The following is a 22,069-nucleotide window of genomic DNA, read 5'->3' on the forward strand; positions in this document are numbered from 1 at the left end:
ACTTCAAATAAAGTTAGGATGATAAAATGATATTCGAAAACTCGATTAACTCGAAAATTTTCGATTCGATTCAATCGAATGCTCACCCCTACCTAATACCAAAAAGTAGGCTTAATTATTTTACTCAAAACATTTTTGAGACGGGTGGAGAATCTTCCAAAGAAAAGGATGATTTTATAAGAAAACAAAAGATGAGGTTAGCTGGTAGTAGAAGCCAAAAGAGAATGACTGGATGGATAATTATTATAACAAAATAAAATAAAAAGGCCCTCAGATTATATTTTCCTTTCCTCTTCATCACTTAGTTCTTTATTTTTTGCTAAACCAAATCATAATAAATTGCAAAATATAAGTCTTTCCCCAAACTGAAAATTGAAGCTTGAGAAACCAGGAATGGAATCAGAACTGACTGTAATAAAGTTAAAGCCAATAGAAGCAACCCCAGAAAGCTTCAAAGAATTCGGACAAGTCATTGAAGCATCCCCAGACGGAGAAGAATTCGGTCCGACTGATGCTCAGCTAGACCTTTCCAAAGGAATTCCCAGGTTTAATTTTTCATTTCTTTATCTATTTCTGTTACAAGTTTATGTTTTTGTCCGATTATTTTGTGGTTTTTCTTACATGCTTGGGGATTTTTATGGGATTTCAATTATTGGGTTTTGAACCTTTTTCTCTTTTCGGATTAAAATTCATACTAATTGCAGTTGTCTAGTCTTTTAGGTTATTTCAATCAGAGGAACCTGATAACATGGTAAATGGAGTGTACTAATTGTCTAGTTTGGAGGAGGAGAAATTCCCTACTTGATGTTATTTTTGATAATTCCAATCCAACTTGACATCGAGTAGCACAACTTGAGTTACTGGTTTTAATCATTGCTACAGATTTGGTATTTTAGCTTTAAGTCTTGGTTGTTTACTCACATTCTTTTCTATGTATTGACTTCCCAATGCAATTGTATTAGGTTTTACATCATGAACCTTCAGAACCGGCCGCTCAAGTTTTCAACGATTACGCATCATGCCAGTGTGACACAATGCCTTGGATCTATAGGGGGTCATGTTTGGTATCTCGGAATTGCTAAGCCTTCCTTGGTGGACTCGGAAGAAGTTAAGAATGAGAAAGGGAAGATAGCGGTGCAGTCTCGTTGTGGTCATTTCTACGTGCCTCCGGCCATTGACAATGTTCATGTTTTTAGAATTGCAGGTCCTAAGTTTATCAAACTTAATCGTGGAACATGGCACGCCGGGCCTTTGTTTAAAGCCGATGCTATGGACTTCTACAACTTAGAGCTAAGCAATACCAATGTGAGTTCTTGTGCTCTTAAACCTTTCTCTCTTTGATCTTTTTCAGCTAAGTCCAACACTCACTCAAAACTGTAGCTTGCATCACAAGTCTTGAATTTCACTAAGAGAATTAGCTTTTAGATGTTCATTGGATAAATAACCTAATCATCTTTGCTGGAATGAGTGTGGTTATGAGCTATAGTACTGGAGGTAGGTATACTGTATTACTTTGATTCTTTTTTTTCCCTGAAATACTCGAGTACCCAATATCTGTCCTCGACACATGTTCAAGCATAGATACAAGGATTTGGCTCAATTGAGATATGAAAATTAAACATACCCGTGGAAGAGATATATATATATATATATATATATTATATCCGTGTTTAACATTGACACCCAAGTCCAAGTAAGGTATGTTTTAAGAATGTAAGGGATAGAATTGTCTGTATTTATGAGTGTTTTGTGAATAAAATAGGTGGTGGATCATACAACACATGTGTTCAAGAAGGAAAACGGAGTCATCTTTTCAATTGATGAGTAGCGTTGTTCATCCGATGCCGAAGATGTTGAGAGATGTGATTTTGGAGAGTGAAAACTTTCCAACACTATCAAATATGTTGATTTTGCGTTTTAGTTTTTCATACCTGATGTTATAATGTGATGTATCTACATGATGAAACGATTAAAAAAAAATATTGGAGCTTAAAGTTTAAGTCTATAAAAATTTCGATTTAATTATAGCTTGTATTTTCATTTTTCATAACGTTGTGGGTAGACACTAAGCCTTAGTTTAGCGGTGTTTCTCAGAAGTGTTATTGAGATAAAAAAAAGCGCTTTGCAAGAACACTTTTTTAACCCAAAGCATAAGCAAGAGCAAAAGTTAAAATTTTCTGCTTTTGCTTTTGGTTAAAAAAGTGTTCTTACAAAGCATTTTTTGTTCTAAAACTATTTTTTAGAAGCAATGCTCAACTTGATTGGAGGTTAAAACTGATAAAACAAAATATATTCTTGGTTTAATTTGTTGGATTAACCAATTTAACTAATTTTTGGTTTAATTTGTAGGTTTAATCAATTTAATTATTTTTATTAAATATTTAATGCTAAATAATATTAAATATAGTAAATAATTGATAAATTTAGGTAAAAGGATTTTTCAGTTATTAATTTTGAAATTGAACAAATTGATTCCTTTTAAATAAATCAGCATAATTTAATTATTGCCAATTTTAAAATAAGTAACTAATGACTAATCATCATATTGTTCAATTGTATACACATTATCAATTTGGTCTTATTTTAATAAATTTATCCCGTAATATTTGTGTAAATATTGAGGTTGAATTTGTTAAAAGTATATATAAACATTGAAGGTTAAATGTGTTACTATAATGCCGTAATTGATTGTCATTAATTGCTCACTTTTGAAATTGATATGAATTAAATTATTTTAATTTTTAGATGATTAATTTATTCAATTTCAAAATTAGATTTATAAGGGGAGGATGTGGGTGTCAACACTTAACCACTGGTTGTAAGTGTAAAATTAAGAAGTTTAGAGGCTCATGTCTCATCAATTTCTAAAATTGGTTAATATGTTAAAATTATTAGATTAATAAATTTATTATTTAAACAAGTAAATATATATATAAAATAAGTCTTTTATTCTATGATGATTTTTACCAATGTCTAGATATGATATCAAACTTTACATAGTTCTCAAATTTGAGCTTCAAGCCATTTATATTTATAAATAGTTAATGCAAGTATGTTCAAATTTGTTTATTTTAAAATTTTATTTACAAAATTTAATATTTCTTTTTACTATTGTTATATATATTTCGTTTTTAAATTTTTCAACCGACATAATTTAATATATTTTTTAATATTTGCATTACACCATAATATATAAAAATATAAACTTAAAAATGGGTTGGATATTGTCTAAACAGATTCAATATTTTTATCCAATTGTGACTTGTATTATATGTACTGCTAAATGACACCTTTTTTTTTATGGAAAATTACACTTTGAAAGTAAGCGTTTTCACACCTTTAGACTTTTATCTATAATTTTATTACTTGCAACACAAGTTTAGAAACTTACTATTCAGAGGAGAAAATTTAGACTGTCTCTTGATCATATTTCTAAAGTTTTGAATGTTGCCTTGCCTCAGCCATTTCCTTCACTGTCAACATCAGGCATTGGTCTGAGATAACAGTGCTTAGCACCATTCAATTTGTATTTGCAGTGCAAAACAGAAACTAAGAGTTTGAATGACTGTCATTGATGACTTCCAAGGAAGAACTTGGTTGCATTATGCTGCTTACTATGCCCTCTTTTTTCATTTTCATAAGATGGACTAACATCTGCTGACTAAACGTTTTGATTATCGACTTAATGAAAAGCACCTGCATTCTAGCTTGACATTCAACTACAGGTTTACTATATATGAATATGAACTTTTAATCCCTCCATGTCCAAGTGGAGATAACTGAATACATTTTTTTTTTTTTCATAAAACAGAAACATAAGAAATAAGGAGGCCCAAACCATTTGCTGAAACAGGCCTTAGTTTGGATTCTTTCCTTAACCGGAAAAACAAAAGAAAATCAGATCTTTCAAGAATGGAAAGTGGAAATTAAGTGAGAGAGAAAATGTCGAGAGAAAAACCCAGAAGAGCTAATCTTCCTCCTGTTCAAGAGGTTCTTTTCCCCCTTCTTTTTACCATTGTTTTTTGACACAATTTTGGTGAAAAACAAAGGAAATAATCCATCATTTCCTTGGTAGCTAAAAAAAGTTGATAATTTTGAATTATTAGTCCCCTAGACTTCCCTTGATTGTAAGAAAAACAGCGATTGGATATTGGGTGTGACATTTCATTTAAATGAACCTTTTGTTATTTTGATCTCTGGTTTATTTTTATTTTTATATTATAGATGTGGTAAATTCTAGTGTTTGATTTCTTATATGATTGGAATTTATTATTATGGTATAAAATTCCTAATTGCATTGATTTTTTAATATGAAATGCAGAATATTAATAAATTAGAGAAAGTTATAAACGATGGTAATTCCTACGGAGCTCAGCAGATGTACAAGTCTATAAGTGCACGGTATGACTGCAGTTTCCCAAATTTATAAAATTTTAGAGGTACAAATAGCCGGAAATGATATATTAGTCTATGTTACTCAGACTCATGAGCGCATGCAGGATACAAGTACGTTAAATTTTTTTTATCTAGATCTAGTCTATAAGTGCATGGTATAAATGGCTGGAAATGGTATACCAGTCTATGTTACTAGGACTCGAGTGCATGTCGGATATAAGTTGGTTCAAATCTTATTTCTCCAAGTCTTTCTTATATTTAAAGGGTGGGAAAGCCATGCCAATGTTAAAGTATATGTTAGACACGAATGCACAGCCTAGCTTCTTAGATGGAGCTTAATGGGGTAGATCCACTTATAGATGGATTATAAGGCGTCTAAGCTCGAGTAGGTTAAGGGTGCCGCTTGCATTAATATTTGGTTTCCAGTTTCAATTCAGGGTTCTGTATTAATAGCTTTTCATTGTTTGTTCTATTTCGGATATTGCAATAAGGATAAAGGTAATAAGAATGGTGTGTTGATGTTTTCCTTTTTTCTTTCAAAGACTTATCATTGATTATGAAACATGCACAACCTATTTCAGATATGTATCTGCTCAACGATGTGCTGAGGCCTTGGATCTGCTTCATTCAGGGGCATGCCTTCAATTGAAGCACGGGGAGGTTATTATTTTCTTTCATTTACATTTATCCGGAGCTTATTAGTAAGGTTTTTTTTTTTTCTCAATGTTATATGCAAAGCCTAGGATATATTAGCTGTTTACGGGACAACAGTATTCTATGATTGAAAGGCTTAAGAGATTGCCATGAGGGTATCTGCTATGCTGGTATTATTTATGGTTGTCTTTTACTTCATTATCCGTTGCTTCAAAGTCACGAAACGGATCTTTTCAGGTTACTTGTGGGTCTGAGCTTGCAGTCATGTTTGTCGATGCCCTTGTCAAAGGGAAAATACCATGTGACCCAGAGATCCTTGGTCAGTTCATGCCTTCTCTTGTAGTTTGATTTGCTTATCATCATAGGTTGTAATTTATGTTACTCAGACTCGAGTATGTATTCCACCTGGGTATGTTCAATTATTTTCGAGTTGATCATATCCCCATACCCACTTTTAGATATCCATCTGAATGGGTATTGGGCATGGATACTTTATGAAGAGTCAGAGTAACATAGGTTGTAATGAAGAGTTTATGGACCCTCTTCTCTTATTCCGATGACTTGAGTATCTTTTATTTAAATAATAAAAAAGGAAAAGCCTTAAAATTAATTATGTTATCGGGTTTGTTTGGTTATGCTATTTCTGTTTTTGTAACTACGGTAAAATGTATACGTCAGATCGTATTCGGAAAATCTACAAGCTGTTTCCGCAGATTCCGGTGCCTAGTAACTTTGCAGTAGAAGATGATGTTCAAGAACTTACCGAAGCTCTTGGGGCAGCAAAAACACGTCTTCACGGCTGCTCCTCATTCTTAAAAGCTGCTATAAAGTGAGAATTGCTATATTGTACCGTTAAAGTTACCTTGTGTTTCAGCATAATAGTAGATGTCTGAGTTATTTTTTATTCATTTCTTGATGATTATTGAACACTTACTCTTACACTTACACTCAAGTCTAGGTAACATAGGAAGAATCATAGCCTCTCTGATTGTGATTAAAAGATACCGCGACATTGCAATACCTGTGGAGGCTTAAGATTAGGCTGTTTATAATAATAAACTTGCACTTTATTTTCCCTGAACTATTTTTCTTACTTCGGGTTTTAGGTGGTCTGCAGAGTTTGGTGCTGACAAGAACGGTGATCCGCAGCTGCATACTATGCTGGCCGAGTACATATATTCTGAATCTCCTGAAATGGTAGGTTTGGAAGTAAATATTTAGGCTTTGCTTTTGCTTCTTCAATGATCTATCTCAAATTTGTTCTTCTCCCTTGCTCAACTAGCAATGAATCAGGGTCATGAAGTATTGTACTGGACCAGCCAGTTCATTTGAGAACTGGTTGATCAGGCAGTTTAGTTGAGGTCTTTTTATGCTCTGCTAATACATGCATGGGCAAGTATCTGCCACAAAAGCCTTTGAAACTATCCTTATATCGAGGTCAAAGGTCTGTTCATGAGTTAACATACGTATGGATGTCTACAATCATGTAATGTTGTTTTGTAGGACATGGCCAAAGTATCGTATCATTTCGTTCGAGGAAACAACCTAAAGAAGTTTGCAACTACTTTAGTAAACTTCATGAGCAAGGTTAATTTTCTTCTCTTTCTTTCTCCTTGCCATGGATACACCTCAAGGTTTTATTGTTTCAATTATTCATTTTTCTTGAAATACCGGTGCCCAAAACACGTGTCACACTCATATCTAACAAAGGATTGGAGATTTGATCCTCCAAATACATGGGAAAACAGAAAAAAAAAAATTAAACATACCCTTATGAGACGCATAATCATATCCGACACTCTCACCCGAGTCCAAATAACATCGTTTGATCTGTAAAGTGCTAAAATAATTCAGAACTCAAGTTAAGAAATTATAGTTGTATTAGGGTTGGTTGTAAAAAATGTATGGAAGATTAGCATAACTCAATCAACGCACTCAGGTTCAAGTTTGAGCTCAATGATCAAAGGGTATTACTTTTCATCTGAAACTTATTTAATGTCATAACTGATGAGCTTTTCAACCGTACAGTGTTATCCAGGTGAAGATGATATAGCCATTGCACGAGCCATTCTTATGTAAGCTCATCGATAAACTTCCCCCTCACCTCTAATTTTACTATTCTTGTTGCCTCTACTTTTAAAAGCAATCAATAATACCAAACTTTACTTTTGAAGTACTCGTGTTCGACCCTCATATCTGACACATATTCATACATGGGTATGGCAATATGAGCTTCCAAGGACACTTCAAATCCATGAAAATCTTGGAAAAACTTGAACATACCTGAATTGGATATATATCCATATCCAACACTTAAGTCGAGTTTGTTGACATAGATATCATTCTTCCAGTGATTCCAATAACGGTAGGGATTTTAGTTATTTCTCAACTTTGCATCATTCAAACCTGGAAATAAAATCAAGAGTGTGTATTTTGTAGTCTTAAATTGTGTAGTAATGAAGGAACATTACTTTGGGATGGTAGGTATTTGTCAATGGGTAATCTTCAAGATGCTAGTTCCCTTATGGAGGAATTAAAGAAGCAAGTGCAAGCCCAGGAGCTGGAATTTCCTGTATCTGATTTGATTCAGTTTATCAATTTACTCTTGCTAACGTAAGTCATTATTATTATTAGCTGAAATTTTGTGGAATAATAAAATTGATATACACCTGGACTTTGTTAATTGATGGAAATTGGTGTTTTAAGGGTAATATTAATCTATGTTACTAGTGTTGTAGGTTTCAAATTCAGGCTATTTGCATGTGTTTGCAGGTTGGAAAAAGAGACGTTGCCTCTTTTTAATGCATTGAGAGTGAAGTACAAGCCTAGCATAGACCGAGAACCCGCATTCAATGAGGTTCGACAATTTCATTTTGTTCTTTTGGGTTGGGTTGAAGTGTACATGATGTATGGTGTTCTGACACAACCATGATGGTTCAGTTGGTATGTGACATTGCGGAAAAGTTCTATGGCGTGCAGCGTAGAAATCCATTTCAAGATATGTTCGGAGACATGCTGAAGGTGAGTGATGTATCCAACTAATACTCATCTTATCTTAAGCTGTTTATCAACAACAACATTCCTTGTGCAGATGATGTGATGAGTTGTCGGCTCAAATCCCTTTCCAGTTTCGGATTAGAGAAGCAATTTCCTTTTCATCTCCAAATATTTATGATATTGTTTCCTATTTATTTATAATATTAATTAATGTTATACCCTTTGTAAACAAGATGGATCCATTCTTTGGTTAAATCAAAATTTGCCTCCGAATTATTCATTTGGAAAGCTATAATAAGCATTCTTATGGTAACGATGTTCATTTAACCTATGCTACCCGTACAAAGCACTTTGGGTCACATGACAAACACAACGATGATTGACATGCGGAACATCAGCCTCGAACCGATTTATGGATTCCATTGGTTAACAAGTTTTAGCAAAAACAAATATCATAACACATGCTTTTACTGATCAAATTCACAAGGAACCAAAACAATAATCAGGAACTGGGCTCCATAATTCGATATAATGCAATGCATGATAATCCCTTGTACGACATGGATATGATTACGCAGCAGAAAGAAATAGAATTGATTCAACAATTCTCTGGGTCCTCTCCTCTAGGAATTAGCTTCAGTGAAAAAGGTCATCATCTAAATGATTATATATTACACTAGCCGGAGCACACGTGAAGGGCAATACACTCAGTACTGCATAATTCTACCAAAGAAAGAATCTGAGCACAAGACTCGAGTTGCACCAGATGAGCCATCTGCCACCTGCTTGCTTTCTTCTATGGCAACTCGAATCATCCCTACCAAACCCCACACCGATATCAGAACCACTGGACGTATTCTCCCCTACAACAATTCTGCCAAAAGTACAAAATATGAGAACCGGAAAACTAATGCAGATAAAATAAAAGAGAAACCAAGAAACGCAGATAAATAAAAGAGAAGCATTTGTCTTAGGAAACACCGATATATGGTAAATGTGCATGATGCAGCAATCATGTAGGTTTCTGTACTTTGGACCCAGAGATACATTGAAGATGAACTTCCTTTAAGAATCCACTCCAACCTCATAAATAAATTATTAAAAGATAGTAAAACTCGAAGCATTTATCTAAACCCCAGAGATCTAATTTCCAAGCTCCTGAAAGAACAGCTGCTCCTATTTCTACCCTTTGACAGTAATATAGATTTAGTTTTTGACCACTTCAGCACCAATAAACACTTGAAAGACGAAACCATACAATTCATTAACTGATTTAAGTGCATGAGATTGCAAGATATCACTCAAACCATGCTCTCAAATAGTTTCCAATTATTCTAACACCATCAAGTTAAAATCTTTCAACAGATACAAAAGAAAAGTAATACCTGAAATTTCCAAGTAATACAGTAAAGCAATTAAGTTGCAGGTTCTACACTTTCAGCACCCGCAGGGGGTAAAGTTTCCATTTCTGTAGTTGTAGAAACAGCTGATGTTTCCTCGCTGTTAGTTTTGAGAACTGTTGAAGCTTCAACACCTGAGGTTGTGGGAGTAGTCAAAGTTTCCTCAGCTAAGTTTGTGGGACTGGTTGGAGTTTCCTCATCCAATTTTGTGGTCATAGTTGGACTGTTCTCAGCCAAAGTTGTCGGAATAGCCAGAGTTTCCTCATGCAGGGTCACAGGAGCACTTGTAGTTTCCTCACCTGAGGTTGCAGGAATGTTTGCAGTTTCCTCACCCGTGGTTGTAGGAATGGTCTGAGTTTCTGGACCCAATGTTACAGGAACAGTAGGACTTCCCTCATTGAAGGAAGGAGGAATAGTAGCTCCTTCGCTGAATGATGGAGGAATAACCGGAGTTTCTTCACTGAATGTCAGAGGAACGGTTGGGGTTTCTTCACCCAAGGTTTCAGGAATACTTGGCCTTTCCTCTGCCAAGGTCACTGGATCAGTAGGAGTTTCTTCATCCAGGTTAGTGGGAATGATATGATTTTCTTCACTCGAGGTTGAGGGAATACTATGAGTTCCTTCACCCAAGGTTGCAGGAAGGGTAGGAGTTTCTTGACCTAAGGTTGCAGGAATGGTTGTTTCCTCACACATAATAGTAGGAATGGTCAGAGTTTCCCTACCCAACATTCCAGGAATGGTAGGAGTTTCCACACCTGAGGTTGTGAGAGTAGTCGAAGTTTCCTCAGCTGAGTTTGTGGAACTCGTTTTAGTTTCCTCATCCAAGGTTTTAGGATTCATTGGAGTTTCCTCATCCAATTTTGCAATAATAGTCAGATTGTCCTCAGCCAAAGTTGTAGGAACAGCGAGAGTTTCCTCGTGCAAGGTTTCAGTAGCAGTTGTTTCCTCACCCAAGTTTGCAGGAATGGTTGTAGTTTCCTCACCCATGGTTGTAGAAATGGTCTGAGTTTCCGGACCCGATGTTACAGGAACAGTAGGAGTTCCCTCACTGAAAGGATGAGGAATTGTAGGAGTTTCTTTGCTGAATGATGGAAGAATGGCAGGAGTTTCACTGAAAGACAGAGGAACAGATGGACTTTCTTCACCCAAGGTTTCCGGAGTACTGGGGGTTTCCTCGGCCGAGGTCACTGGATTGGCACGAGTTTCTTCGGCCAGGTTAGTGGGAATGCTTCGATCTGCTTCGCTTGAGGTTGAGGGAGTGCTACAAGTTTCTTCACCCAAGGTTGCAGGAAAGGTAGGAGTTTCTTGACCTAAGGTTGCAGGAATGGTTGTTTCCTCATACACAGTTGTAAGAACGGTCTTAGTTTCACGATCCAATGTTCCGGGAAGGGTATGAGTTCCTTCGCTGAAAGTCAGAGAAACTGCTGGAGCTTCTTCACTAAAGGCTGCAGGGACATATGGAGCATCTTCGCCCAAGGTTCTGGGAATGCTAGGGGTTTCCTCTGCCAAGGTCATTGGACGGATAGTAGTTTCTTCATCCAAGTTTGGAGGAATGCTACAAGTTTCTTCACCCGAGGGTGTGGGAATGGTACAGATTTCTTCACCCACAGTGGCAGGAACACTAGGAATTTCTGGATTGAAGGTAGCAATGCTTGAAGTTTGATCATGCAAGGTTGTGGTCATGGTCGAAGTTTCTTTGCTCGAAGTTAAGTGAGAAAGTGAAGCTTCCTCAACCAGGCTTGCAGGAGCGGTTGACATTTGCTCATTAATGATTGCGAAAACAGGCAATGATTGTTCACCTACATTTGCGGCAACAGCCATTGTTTCCACACCTGCAGTCATGGTAACAGGTAATGTTTTCTCATACATGGTTGTAGCAACAACCAAAGTTCCATCAGCTAAGGTCGTGGGAATGGCTGAAGTATCCTCACCCGTAGTTGAGGCTATGAACCAAGGTTCCTCATGGAACGATGTAGCAATGGGTAAAGTTTCCTCACCAAGGGTTGAAACCATGAATGAAGCTTCCTCACCTAAGCTTGGGGCAATAAGTGCATGGTCCCCACAAGGGGCTGAAGCAATGAATAGATTCTCCTCAGCTAGGGTCGGAGCATACAGTGAAGCTTTAAATGATTCAGAAATAGTGTAGTTGAGTAGATAAGTTACAGACACTGGCCCAAAGACGTTGAATTTCCCGGCACTATTGTAAGCAACTTCTGCATCAGATGATCTTCTAAAAACAACTCTGGCACGGCGGGTTTCACGATCAACTTCTGTCTCGGATTCCTTTAATGGTCCAAAGTGCTTGAACATCTTATTTAGCTTTGTTTCTGAAGGAACAGAATTGATCTCGGGAAAGCTCATAACAATTTCTGCTGGGGCCCTCTCATCAACATAGCCAGGGGGTTTCTGTGCTGTCAAATCATAACTGGTATCAGAATATCGCTTTCGAGACTTACGGACTTTTTGAATTGGTTTATCTAATTCGACAGGCACAAATTGATATTGTCCCCTACTGGTTCCCAGTGATGGCTGCTCCTCAGAACCGTTTTGGACTATCCTGTCAGTCCAATAAGTGTCACTCATGTCTTCAAACTCAAAAGTTTCAGAAGAACCAATGATAGAATTTGGCGACTTCTTCCTTTTCCCAACTGCTTTGTCTCCAGAAAGTCGATCCAGAACTATTGAATCTCTAAAATCCGAGAAGAAGCTAATAATAATATTAAGAGAATTGCAACTTTTCATCGGATCACATGCTGCTAAGTGAAGTTGCAGCAATAACTCGTCAAGTGATGAATATTCAGTCAAAATATCTGTCCTCTTTCGCTCGGCATCCTCAAGATTATCAACAGGAACATCATATCCACATGTAGCAGGAGTTTCACAGCCACCATCAAGCTTGTGTAACCTATCACCACCGGACTTTAGAATCGATGGGGATCCGGTCATTTGGCTTGCAGCTCTACTAATACGCTCACCAATCTTAAAGGAAGGCTTTGGGAAATGAGGTGTGCTTAGAGACCCTTTAGTTGTCTTCCTCCCTTCCTGCATCACGGATTCTTCTGAGGAATCAATGGCTTTTCTTTTCTTGCTAAATGATGATGAAGGGGGCTTATTACCTATCACATCAGACCCGATTTCGCCATCAGGAGAATCAAATGTCTCGCTCATTAATTTGGATAAGCTTCTTTCCTTTTTACTAGGATACAAACCATCCTTCAGATTATGCTTCCGTTTAAGGTAAGATCTCCGAGTCTTCGAAGCCTCAGATTTTTGCTCACCATCCGTATCCATAGGAGTGGCACACTCAACTACCTCAAGCGTTTTCTCCTCAGAAAATTGGGATTCAGGCAGCTGATGATAACCTTTTAAACGATGGAATGCCAACAATTGAGCTTTAGCAATCACAAGGTCGAGTCGATCAGCCCCACTGGATGGAGACTCCGCTAATGCTTTCATATAGTCAATTAATTTGTCAGGCTCAAAAGAACTAGCACTTAAAGATACATCAATACCGTCTCTTAAACTTGATTCTTCCCGAACTCCCGCATTCTCAACTTTTTGGAATTTTATCTTGTCATAGGCATCCTTCGGCATGCAAGGGCAAGCCAGACCAATCTCGACCCGTCTAGAAAATTCTTCCAAAGCACAATTGACTGCATTCTCGAATGATTCTAAATTACTCTGCTTCACTATTTGAGAGAAATGCGTTCGGAATGGCTTCAAAACAGACGGTTCATTCCAAGCAAATGTTCGATCCCCAAAGTATGCTACCAGAAAGCTATCCTTCTTTTGATACTTCATTGCCTTCTCCGAAGCATCAGAAGGATCAAATATCTGTCCTGGCCACCATGGATGGCTCTTGACCTTACCCCAGACTAAATCAGAAACTGAAAATCCACCTTCTTCCTCGGACAGAAGTTGCTGGTACTTAGCTTGATGCACCTTTAAGCCACTCACGGACTTGAGAGCTGTCTGTTTAACAGTCAGTTCATCTATATTGGTTGGCTGGTCAAAATCACTATCATGTTCTACGACTTCCATTTCTCCCACTTGCTCTAAACAATCCGGTTCATCACTAGTAACTTGATCTTCAACATTCATTTCTTTCCCTACACTTGAATCATCCTCAAAAACCACATTTTTAGCTAATGGATCATCATTTCCCGAGCACTGTAACTCCTTATCAGAAGCAACAGCAGGAGATATTTGGTTCAAAACATTGTTATCGACTTTTGGGACTTCACCTTCACCACTACCAACAAATACATCCATTTGATGACCTAATGGTTCAGAAACATCACTTGCATCACAATTTTTAGGGCTAACACCCATTTTCTCAACTTCAACATCTTGCTCTGCATCAAAACCGACATCTTTAGCATCGGAAACCTGCTTTTCAGCAAGCATTGCTTCCCCCATGCTTAAATCAACTCCTTCTCCTCCGTCAATAACTGGCTCAGGTTTTAAGCATTTGACACTACCTGCACAAGATAAACCCTGACCAAATCAACATTGTCCGAACCAAAAAAAAAAAAAAAATTAAAAATAAGAATAAAAAATCAACTCTTTCAACTACACCTGTATCATGGTTTTTGTTGCTTAGGTAAGGAGTATTAACCTCCATCTGCTGTTTCTCAGACTCAGTACCTTGCTTGTCGATCTCCATGTCTGAACTAACCTGCAAAAGACGATGAATCAGGCTGGTTCAAAGATGCATATTTGTACCATCAGACTTAACCGAACTTGGAAGTACCTTCTCGTCTAATCGACCTTCGACAATCGATTCCGTTGACTGACACGAATAGACCGGATCTGCATATATAATGTTTGAGATTTTCAGTGCTGACACCTAATCTCAAACTTCATGGCTGTTCTTCAACTTTAAATTTCAAATTATATTCAAAAGCACTAATTTTCAATTTTTCATACCTTTAGCTTCAGAAGTGGGAACACATTCAGCAGTAACCAGTGTATTGACATTCAAGGATGTGGCATCTACATTGTCATTTGGAGCTTTCTTTATCGGTTCAGATATAGTTTCATGAGCACCATCTAAGGCATTCAAATATTCCTCATCGATTGCCATTGCAGCTTCCTCAACAATTTTATTTTGTATGCCTGAATCTTCAGATGCAGCGGACAAACATACAACTGGTTTCTGGTTTTCATGATTCACTTCATTACCATCCAAATTACCAACTTTACCTGTCTCTGTAGCTTGATTCAAATCTCCCCCACCTTCATCAATTCCGCTAGACTGCTCTGTGTTCTTACCTGAAGAATTACCAGGTGCACTGAAACCCAAAACCCTGGCTCCATTTACCTCATTCCGAGCCTTAGCTTCACCACCTGAAACTTCATACCTTGAACCCAAATCACTGGCTGCACCACCTTCACTATCTAAGGTACTCGGATTACCCTCCAAACCAACTTCATCGGACTCATTATGACCACAAATTACATCATTAGAACAAGACCGAACCACACCTCCATTTACCTCATTCTGAGCCCTGCCTTCACCACCTGAAACCTCATTCCTTGAACCCAAACCATCCACCGCATGGCAGTCACTATCTAAGGTTCTTAAGTTACCCTCCAAACCAACTTTACTGGACTCTTCATGACCACGAACTGCTTCACCAATAGAACTAGCCTGAACTGTCTCTCCATCTCCCCCATCAATATGAACATGAGAATCCAAAACCTCCACAGTTACCTCATCTCCATTATCACGACCCGCTTCACCTCCTTCCTCAATCCGAATTTGATCCTCACAAGCCATTGTTTCAACCACAGTTTCACTAACAGTTACTGAAGATTCTGAAACAATACTCACGGAATCACCCTTCTCTTTTGCTTCATCCATTCAATAACCGATCTGGGTATTTTCCAAAATCATCAACATTAAAGCTCCAAGAGTGAAATATATAGAAGAAAAAAGAAAAAACAGAAACTGATAAAATAACATTTTCAGACCATATAAATTATAGTGATAAAAGAACTCAGCAACTGTTTCACTAAGCAAACTATTTCCTTAGTTTCATCCATAAAAAAAAATCTGGGTATTACTCAAAATCATCGAAAGAGAAGCTCCAGGATTTAAACTTTCCAAAGAAGGAAAAAAAGTGGAAAATCTGATGAACCCTAATGACAAAAACCGAAACAAAAATAAAGCCACCTTCAAACTGAGAAATCGTAGGAGAAATGAAAGGAAAAACATGATGAATTCTTTATTTCATAAACTAAAGAGATAAGATCTAAAGGTGAAGAATTTACGGCTACCTTTGAAAAACCTCCTGGAAAGAAAACTGAAGAGGGCCTGAGGATGATTTGAGTTCTGAAAGAGCGAAGAAAAAAAAAGTACCAAAGAGAGAATGGAGGGTTTATTTAAGAGATCCATAGACAATAAACAAAAGGGATAATATAAATTTTGGCCCCTGAACTTGGAAATTAAGTCCATTTTGGTATCTATTCCTTTTTTTTTTCACTTTAGTACCTAAATTAGATCCATTTTTGGTCCTTAACTTGGATTCCGTCAAGATTTGATGATATGATTATTGTTCTTGAAATACAACTGGATTGGCCAGTCAGACTAATTAGATCGAGAATCGACTAGTGGACTAACACATACAAGGGGGTCGAATTGGTTGAATATGAAACTGCTCGAAACTAGTAAAAATAGGACAAACACCAGTAATTAAATCAATTTTTTTAAAATATTTTATGAATTTGTAATTATTTTTTATTTAACAGTTGAACCAATCAACCGATTGAATTCGGAATCAATGGTTTTATTGATTCAACCATTGGTCTAATTATTAGAACACTATATGTGACATTCTAAGTTATATCACGTCATCATTTGAAAATTTTTATAAGTTTTTTAATTTTCAATTGATGATTTGGTAAAATCTCAAAGTGTCATGTCATCGAACTTTTACATTTTCAAGTTCAAGGACCAAAGTTGTCAAGTTAAGCTATTAAAGTAGATAAAAAAGTTTAAGTACTAAAATGAATGTAGTTGTTAAGTTTAGGAGTAAAAAATGATATTATTCCAAACAAAACCCAAGTAAATTATGGTTGTTGTCCTTTACACTTTTTCAGTGATTGGTCATCTCTCTTACCAAAATATATTGGTTTTCAATATAACACTGTTGTCATGTACGTGCCATATTATCGTTGGGTTTTCAAGCATTTACTAGACATTTTGAGATAATTTTGCTAGAAATTTCTATAGACAACTAAAAAAGTGATCCAACATTGGTGTTCCATTCCCATACCCACTCTACTTGCTTTTATGTACCATTTTAATTTTAAATTACTATCAAATAATTTAAATCTTATTTTGATTTTTACCTACATAATTTAATGATATTTAATTTTTAAAATTTTAGTATTTGTATATTTTTATTTATTTTGGTATTTAAATTTAGTAACTAAATTTATTTTGATTTTTGAACTTGAAAATATATAAAAGTACAATTATATGCCACATCATCATTTAAAAATTAAAAGCAGTTTATATAAATTTTAGTGTTTTAATAATCATACCAATTGTTAAACCGATTAAACCACTAATTATTCTATTCAATCGATTTGATTGGTTCAACTACTAGATGGTTAGGTTTTTTATCGTTTAGCGGAAGGTAGTCTTTGATAAGGAAATGAAAGTTGGTTTGATGTTTCATATTCCCAAAAGGGCCTGGCTAACTGAGCTAAGGGGTTCAAATAGTCGGCTCAATTAATACCCGAATCAAACTATCGGTTTTTTTTTTGAAACTGACTCAAAAGAATTGATTAATTATAAAAGTGACTCAAATGTAAAATCTTATACGAGAATGACCCATTCTATACAGTGCACACTGGTGCCGTCATTACCCATTGGCGGCACCACCCGTAATTATGACCTAATGATTAGTCGTTTAAAAAAATAAATTTTTTGGTGTCGCCATTCCCCTTGGCAACACCAATATGTATTTTTCTACATACTCATTAAAAATACAAGTATTCTGGGAGAAAAAGAAAAAAGAAAAAAGAAAAATAATTTAATAGGTGTCGTCGTTCTCTTTGACTGCACCAAATAAATTTAAATAAAAAATTTTGGTGCCACCGTTCTTGTTGGCGGCACTGGTGATTTTAAAAAAAAAATTGAATTTTTTTAGGTGCAGCCAAGCTGTGTGGCGGCACCAGTGTCTGAATTTTTTTAAAAAAAATTTTATTGGTGCCGACAGGCTCTATGGTGCCATCACCCACTATATAACTGAATTTTGTTGAAGTTTTTCTTGCATTAACTCTTTAAGAGAGAGATAGAGAGAAAAAAAAAAGAAAAAAAAGATTTGTGTTAAGTAGAAGAGAAAACAAATTGTATAGAAGATGAATAGCCAAATGTTTTTGGTATATGTTCAGTTCGATGGGGCAATTCTACCATCAACTAAAGTTGATTTTATATTCAAAGGTCATCATAAAGTAAGGATGAGATTCAATAAGACTATAAAGATGGAAGAAGTGAAATGAAAGATCAATGCAAAAATAACTTTTCGTTGTCGGATGACAATGTCAAGATTATTTTACAAATTTCCAATTTCCTCAGATCCGTTGAAATTTACGGAGATGGAACTTGTAGATGATGATGACCTAACCACTATGCTCGTAATTTATTAGTCGACTGGGAACGTCACCCCAACTAGTTGAGTTGTTCGCTCAGTTAGTCGACTTAGAGCCCGTTCAAAATGTCACACAAATAAGTCAACATCATGGGTTTGACTTTGATTTCAATGTCGAATGGGCAGATCAGTTAGACTGTGAAGGGACACCACAATGGCCCGAAAATCCAAACTATGGTGGGAGTTCGTATAACAACTCTATCTCGGGTCCTCGTCTAAAGATACATCCGGAGGTGATAGACACCAATACAGATGGTGAAGAAAGGTCCGATAATGATGATCATTCTCATCATGATGGTGAAAATTTTAGTGACCTCGATTTGGATGAGGTCCTAGACAATATCGACGATGAAGGCATGGAGGAAGGTGAAGATGTACACCCCCTTTCGATCGAGAACCTGAGTCGTGGCATTATTATACGGAATGACCTTGAGGCCCACATGTTGAGCGTAGATGCTCGCATGCGGCATACATAGAAAAACAAATAATTTTATAAAGTAATTTAAAAGTGTGGTTTTAACTGGAAATGTATAGTGTCAGTTGTAATATTTGTAGTGTCAATGGGACACTCGAGTATACCAAGGTTTGAACCTAAAGGATTGCCAAGTGGATAAATGTGCTTATCAAGTTAATTATAAGTTAAGCAATTATTAATCTAATCGAGTCAAAAATTATTAGTACAAGTTCAAATAAAAAATTGTTTATGAACGAAATTTAAATTATCAATTAAACTAACTAATCTAATTTTCTTCCTTGTTGTTTTAAAAAATGTAAATGATAAACCGATGGTCGATTGATTCGCTAATCATTAACTAAGCTAATAAATCTATGCCGATTATATTTATTGTCACTCTTAGCTAAGAATCTCCTCTCGGTCTTATCCTAAACTAAAACATACCACATAGGTTCTGCTCTCAGTCTCGCCTAAGCATATAGGTCTCCTCTTGGTCTCACTACTTGGCACAATTATATTGAACTCTCATTTCGGTCTTATTTATCTAGATTTTCCATTAGAGGTTTCAATTCTAGTGAATTAAGCATTTTGATATAATTGAACAATCAATATATCAAACATAAACATTAACTTGACTAGCAAATAACTAATCAACCAACCATCAACAAATTTAACACATAATTAAACTTCAATTTCTAACAAGCATTTTATCAAACACATGGTAAGCATAAAATAAGAGTAAAGAGTTTGAGAAATGCTCATTTGATTTATGAAAATTGAATGAAACCCAAGAGTTTGATCATCTCCCTTTTACATAGTCTTCGACAATGAGGAAGAAAAGAAACAATAAAAATAAAATCTATTCTAAAAAGAAAAAAGAAAAGAAAAAGAAAAAGAAAGAAAATCCTTACCTAAAACTATGAAAACTTAAGAAGAAATGTTCATCCAACAAAATCTGAAATGAAAGGCTTATAAATTTGTATTTATAGCCTACTAACACTTAACCTAACAATGATAATTTTGCCCTTAAGTGAAATATAGGCTTAAGCTTATTGGACATAAAATTTCCCTTGTAGTTTTTTCACCTATCAGATAGTGGTATCGTGCTTGGGTATTGCAATACCCATAACAGTCTTGAAATGGATGGTCTTAGGATGGCTCAGTATCGCGATATCATTGCTGCTGACCTCGATTCTCTTTATTTCAGCACTATAAAGGGTATCACAACTTTCATGTTTCGATATTGCGATACCCCATTCTAGGTGATGTTTTCTTTATGTTCGGCCCACCGCCGACTCCCTACAACACTCAATCAACTCATTAGGTTCCCCATGACATGATTGGCCAATTTGGGTCTAAAAATGACTTAAAACTAATAAAAAATTATTAATGATAAAACTCAAAATCAACAAAAACATTTAAAAAAAACTTAAATTACTTGAGAATAAGCTCCTTATGTTTAGAGAGCCTAATTTGATGTATCAAATTACGACAGATTAGTAGACCCTGATGCGACACTTGCACCCGAATTCCCTGGGTACCCAAGTATAATACTTGCTCACTGGTTGGCGGTAGATTTAGAGTTTGAAGGGTTGTTCATAGGGCAATAGTTCGAGAATAAGGTTGGCTGTGTATTTGCCATCAAGCAGTACAACATGAAGGTGTCGGTGGACTACAATGTCACAAAGTCTACACCGACATTATGTGTTAAGGAATGTTTGAGGGCTGAAGAAGGGTGCAATTAGCGGGTTCAAATAGTATTTATATAAAGGACTCAACTATGGACAATCTGAGAATTAGAAAGGCCTCATACATGCATTGGTGCACATATGATGCAAGACCATTGCAAACTGGATGCGAAAATAATCTGCAACTGCATCATGCAACTGGTGAAAGACATGCCCATCATTCCTGTACCGATCTTGATTGACGACATGCAAGCCTGGTTCCAATCTAGGGTGTCGTACAAAAAAGCATGGTAGGCCAAATAGATGACCATGTAGCAGTTTTATGGTGATTAGGATGCGTCATACAATGAACTGCAATGGTGGATATCTATGATGTAGAAGTAGGTGTCAGGTATTGTCGTCAACTTGAAGACGTTGCCTTGTTATGGCCCGAAGGACGAACTACAATCGGGGAGAAGAATTTTCCATCGCTTGTTTTTGACGTTTGATCCATATGTTAGGGCTTTCTCACACTACAAGCTGCTAATGCAAGTTGATGGTACTTGGCTTTATGGTAAATATACGTAGACACTTCTAATTGCGGTTGCATAAGACGGTAATAGGAACGTACTACCCATCGTCTTTGTCATCGTGGACTCCGAGAACTTCGAATCATGGTAATTTTTCTTGACCAACTTGTAGATGCATGTTGTTAGGCAAGACAATGTTTGCATTATTTTCGACATATCAAAGGGACTAGTTATCGCGATTAAGTGTTCCGGGGTTTCATGGAGATCCGTCTACTGCATATGCCACATTGCCGTCAACTTCCACCGATAGTACAAGAATAAAGACTGGCACAAACAACTCGTGAACACGGGTAAAAATTAATTTTTAGTTTTTTATTCTTAAAATAATTCGAAGCACTTTTACAAACTAAAAGGAATTATAACGTGTCATATTCGAGTACATATGCAAAGTATGAGCTAGAACCATATCATTTCAAGCACAGGCTTGTAACGCCCTCAATTCGACCCGATCTACCAGATCCAAATATTAAGTGTGACACTTTATACGGATGTAACTTAAAACTTTTCTTTCTTATTCATTGTTGTAAATGTATCTATAAGTGTAAAAAAATCTCTTAAGGCGTACATTGTACTATTACATTAACCTTTCTCCTATGTACAAACTACTATCTATAGTTATTACAGATTTTCTTGTAAAAATACAATGGATGGTTATTGCTACGGCTGAATAAGATTTCAAACTTTCCTACTTTATCTCTTAGTCTACTGGGTATTCTTTGGGATACTACTTAATGAACTTTAGCGCAGACTTTGACACGCCATTTGTTTTCTTCTGTATGCATAATAGTCTAGCGCACCGCTTTCTTAGCATAGCTCTGGCATTGTCTCTAGGCAAACATTCCTTTATAGACTTAAAAATAGAAACAACTTTTGTAAATTCGTAAGAACTTAGTGAGCTAAACCTTAAAGTACATTTTTCATTCATTCTACATTGCATATGTTATTTCTTGACCTTTCTTTCTTCTTTGGTGAGTACAATACTGAGGCTACCATCTTTCTTTCTTCAAAATCAGTTTCCTTTTCTTGTGCGTACTATACTTAACATCTCTTTTTTACTTTCTATATCCTTTTTTAATTCTTACCTTTACATAATTCTGAACCTCTCCACTTACCTTATCATCAGACTTAATAACTTATTCCATACTTACTAGTCTTATCATTATCTTTGGGCGGGGTAGACTGCGCCTAATATTTATATCAGAATTTGCCCATATCTTCATTACTTTAGTGCACTCTCTATTCTTATTTT

General features: G+C 36.1%; 3 protein-coding genes across 4 annotated transcripts; 2 read left to right on the forward strand and 1 right to left on the reverse strand.

The window, feature by feature from the left end:
* The first annotated feature begins 279 nt into the window (after positions 1 to 279).
* LOC105780497 (hypothetical protein) lies at positions 280 to 2,027 on the forward strand. The gene is made up of 3 exons (XM_012604873.2): positions 280 to 545; positions 963 to 1,305; positions 1,763 to 2,027. Exons 1-3 carry the CDS (start codon positions 394 to 396, stop codon positions 1,826 to 1,828), a joined length of 561 nt encoding a protein of 186 aa, XP_012460327.1. The 5' UTR covers positions 280 to 393; the 3' UTR covers positions 1,829 to 2,027.
* Positions 2,028 to 3,900: 1,873 nt separating this feature from the next.
* Positions 3,901 to 8,326, forward strand: LOC105779484 (protein GET4). Of its 2 annotated transcripts, XM_012603256.2 has the most exons (12): positions 3,901 to 3,990; positions 4,322 to 4,401; positions 4,977 to 5,055; positions 5,287 to 5,368; positions 5,728 to 5,878; positions 6,156 to 6,246; positions 6,553 to 6,636; positions 7,078 to 7,124; positions 7,534 to 7,662; positions 7,822 to 7,906; positions 7,990 to 8,070; positions 8,141 to 8,326. In XM_012603256.2, exons 1-12 carry the CDS (start codon positions 3,943 to 3,945, stop codon positions 8,147 to 8,149), a joined length of 966 nt encoding a protein of 321 aa, XP_012458710.1. In that variant the 5' UTR covers positions 3,901 to 3,942; the 3' UTR covers positions 8,150 to 8,326. The 2 variants fall into 2 exon arrangements, with proteins under 2 accessions (XP_012458710.1, XP_012458709.1); XM_012603255.2 differs by lacking the exon at positions 8,141 to 8,326 and having other exon boundaries at positions 7,990 to 8,134.
* Positions 8,327 to 8,496: 170 nt separating this feature from the next.
* LOC105778988 (uncharacterized) lies at positions 8,497 to 15,829 on the reverse strand. Its single transcript, XM_052629530.1, has 6 exons — positions 15,729 to 15,829; positions 14,376 to 15,324; positions 14,200 to 14,258; positions 14,025 to 14,124; positions 9,432 to 13,927; positions 8,497 to 8,920 (listed from the first exon to the last, which is right to left on the reverse strand). Exons 2-5 carry the CDS (start codon positions 15,310 to 15,312, stop codon positions 9,462 to 9,464), a joined length of 5,562 nt encoding a protein of 1,853 aa, XP_052485490.1. The 5' UTR covers positions 15,313 to 15,324; positions 15,729 to 15,829; the 3' UTR covers positions 8,497 to 8,920; positions 9,432 to 9,461.
* Between the last annotated feature and the right edge of the window lie 6,240 nt (positions 15,830 to 22,069).

This window comes from Gossypium raimondii, chromosome 4 (assembly GCF_025698545.1).
Source record: "Gossypium raimondii isolate GPD5lz chromosome 4, ASM2569854v1, whole genome shotgun sequence".
Taxonomy (NCBI): Eukaryota; Viridiplantae; Streptophyta; class Magnoliopsida; order Malvales; family Malvaceae; genus Gossypium; species Gossypium raimondii.

What these genes read in the sequence shown, in the direction of transcription:
- LOC105778988 (XM_052629530.1), bottom strand. Translation starts at nt 15,312, where the DNA reads ATGGATGAAGCAAAAGAGAAGGGTGATTCCGTGAGTATTGTTTCAGAA. An exon ending in TCCCACTTCTGAAGCTAAAG is followed by an intron (nt 14,259 to 14,375) that starts GTATGAAAAATT and finishes TTATATATGCAG; the next exon opens with ATCCGGTCTATTCGTGTCAG. An exon ending in CAACAAAAACCATGATACAG is followed by an intron (nt 13,928 to 14,024) that starts GTGTAGTTGAAA and finishes TATCTTGTGCAG; the next exon opens with GTAGTGTCAAATGCTTAAAA.
- LOC105780497 (XM_012604873.2), top strand. Translation starts at nt 394, where the DNA reads ATGGAATCAGAACTGACTGTAATAAAGTTAAAGCCAATAGAAGCAACC. An exon ending in CTTTCCAAAGGAATTCCCAG is followed by an intron (nt 546 to 962) that starts GTTTAATTTTTC and finishes CAATTGTATTAG; the next exon opens with GTTTTACATCATGAACCTTC. An exon ending in TAGAGCTAAGCAATACCAAT is followed by an intron (nt 1,306 to 1,762) that starts GTGAGTTCTTGT and finishes TGAATAAAATAG; the next exon opens with GTGGTGGATCATACAACACA.
- LOC105779484 (XM_012603255.2), top strand. Translation starts at nt 3,943, where the DNA reads ATGTCGAGAGAAAAACCCAGAAGAGCTAATCTTCCTCCTGTTCAAGAG. An exon ending in TTCTTAAAAGCTGCTATAAA is followed by an intron (nt 5,879 to 6,155) that starts GTGAGAATTGCT and finishes TTCGGGTTTTAG; the next exon opens with GTGGTCTGCAGAGTTTGGTG. An exon ending in TAGTAAACTTCATGAGCAAG is followed by an intron (nt 6,637 to 7,077) that starts GTTAATTTTCTT and finishes TCAACCGTACAG; the next exon opens with TGTTATCCAGGTGAAGATGA.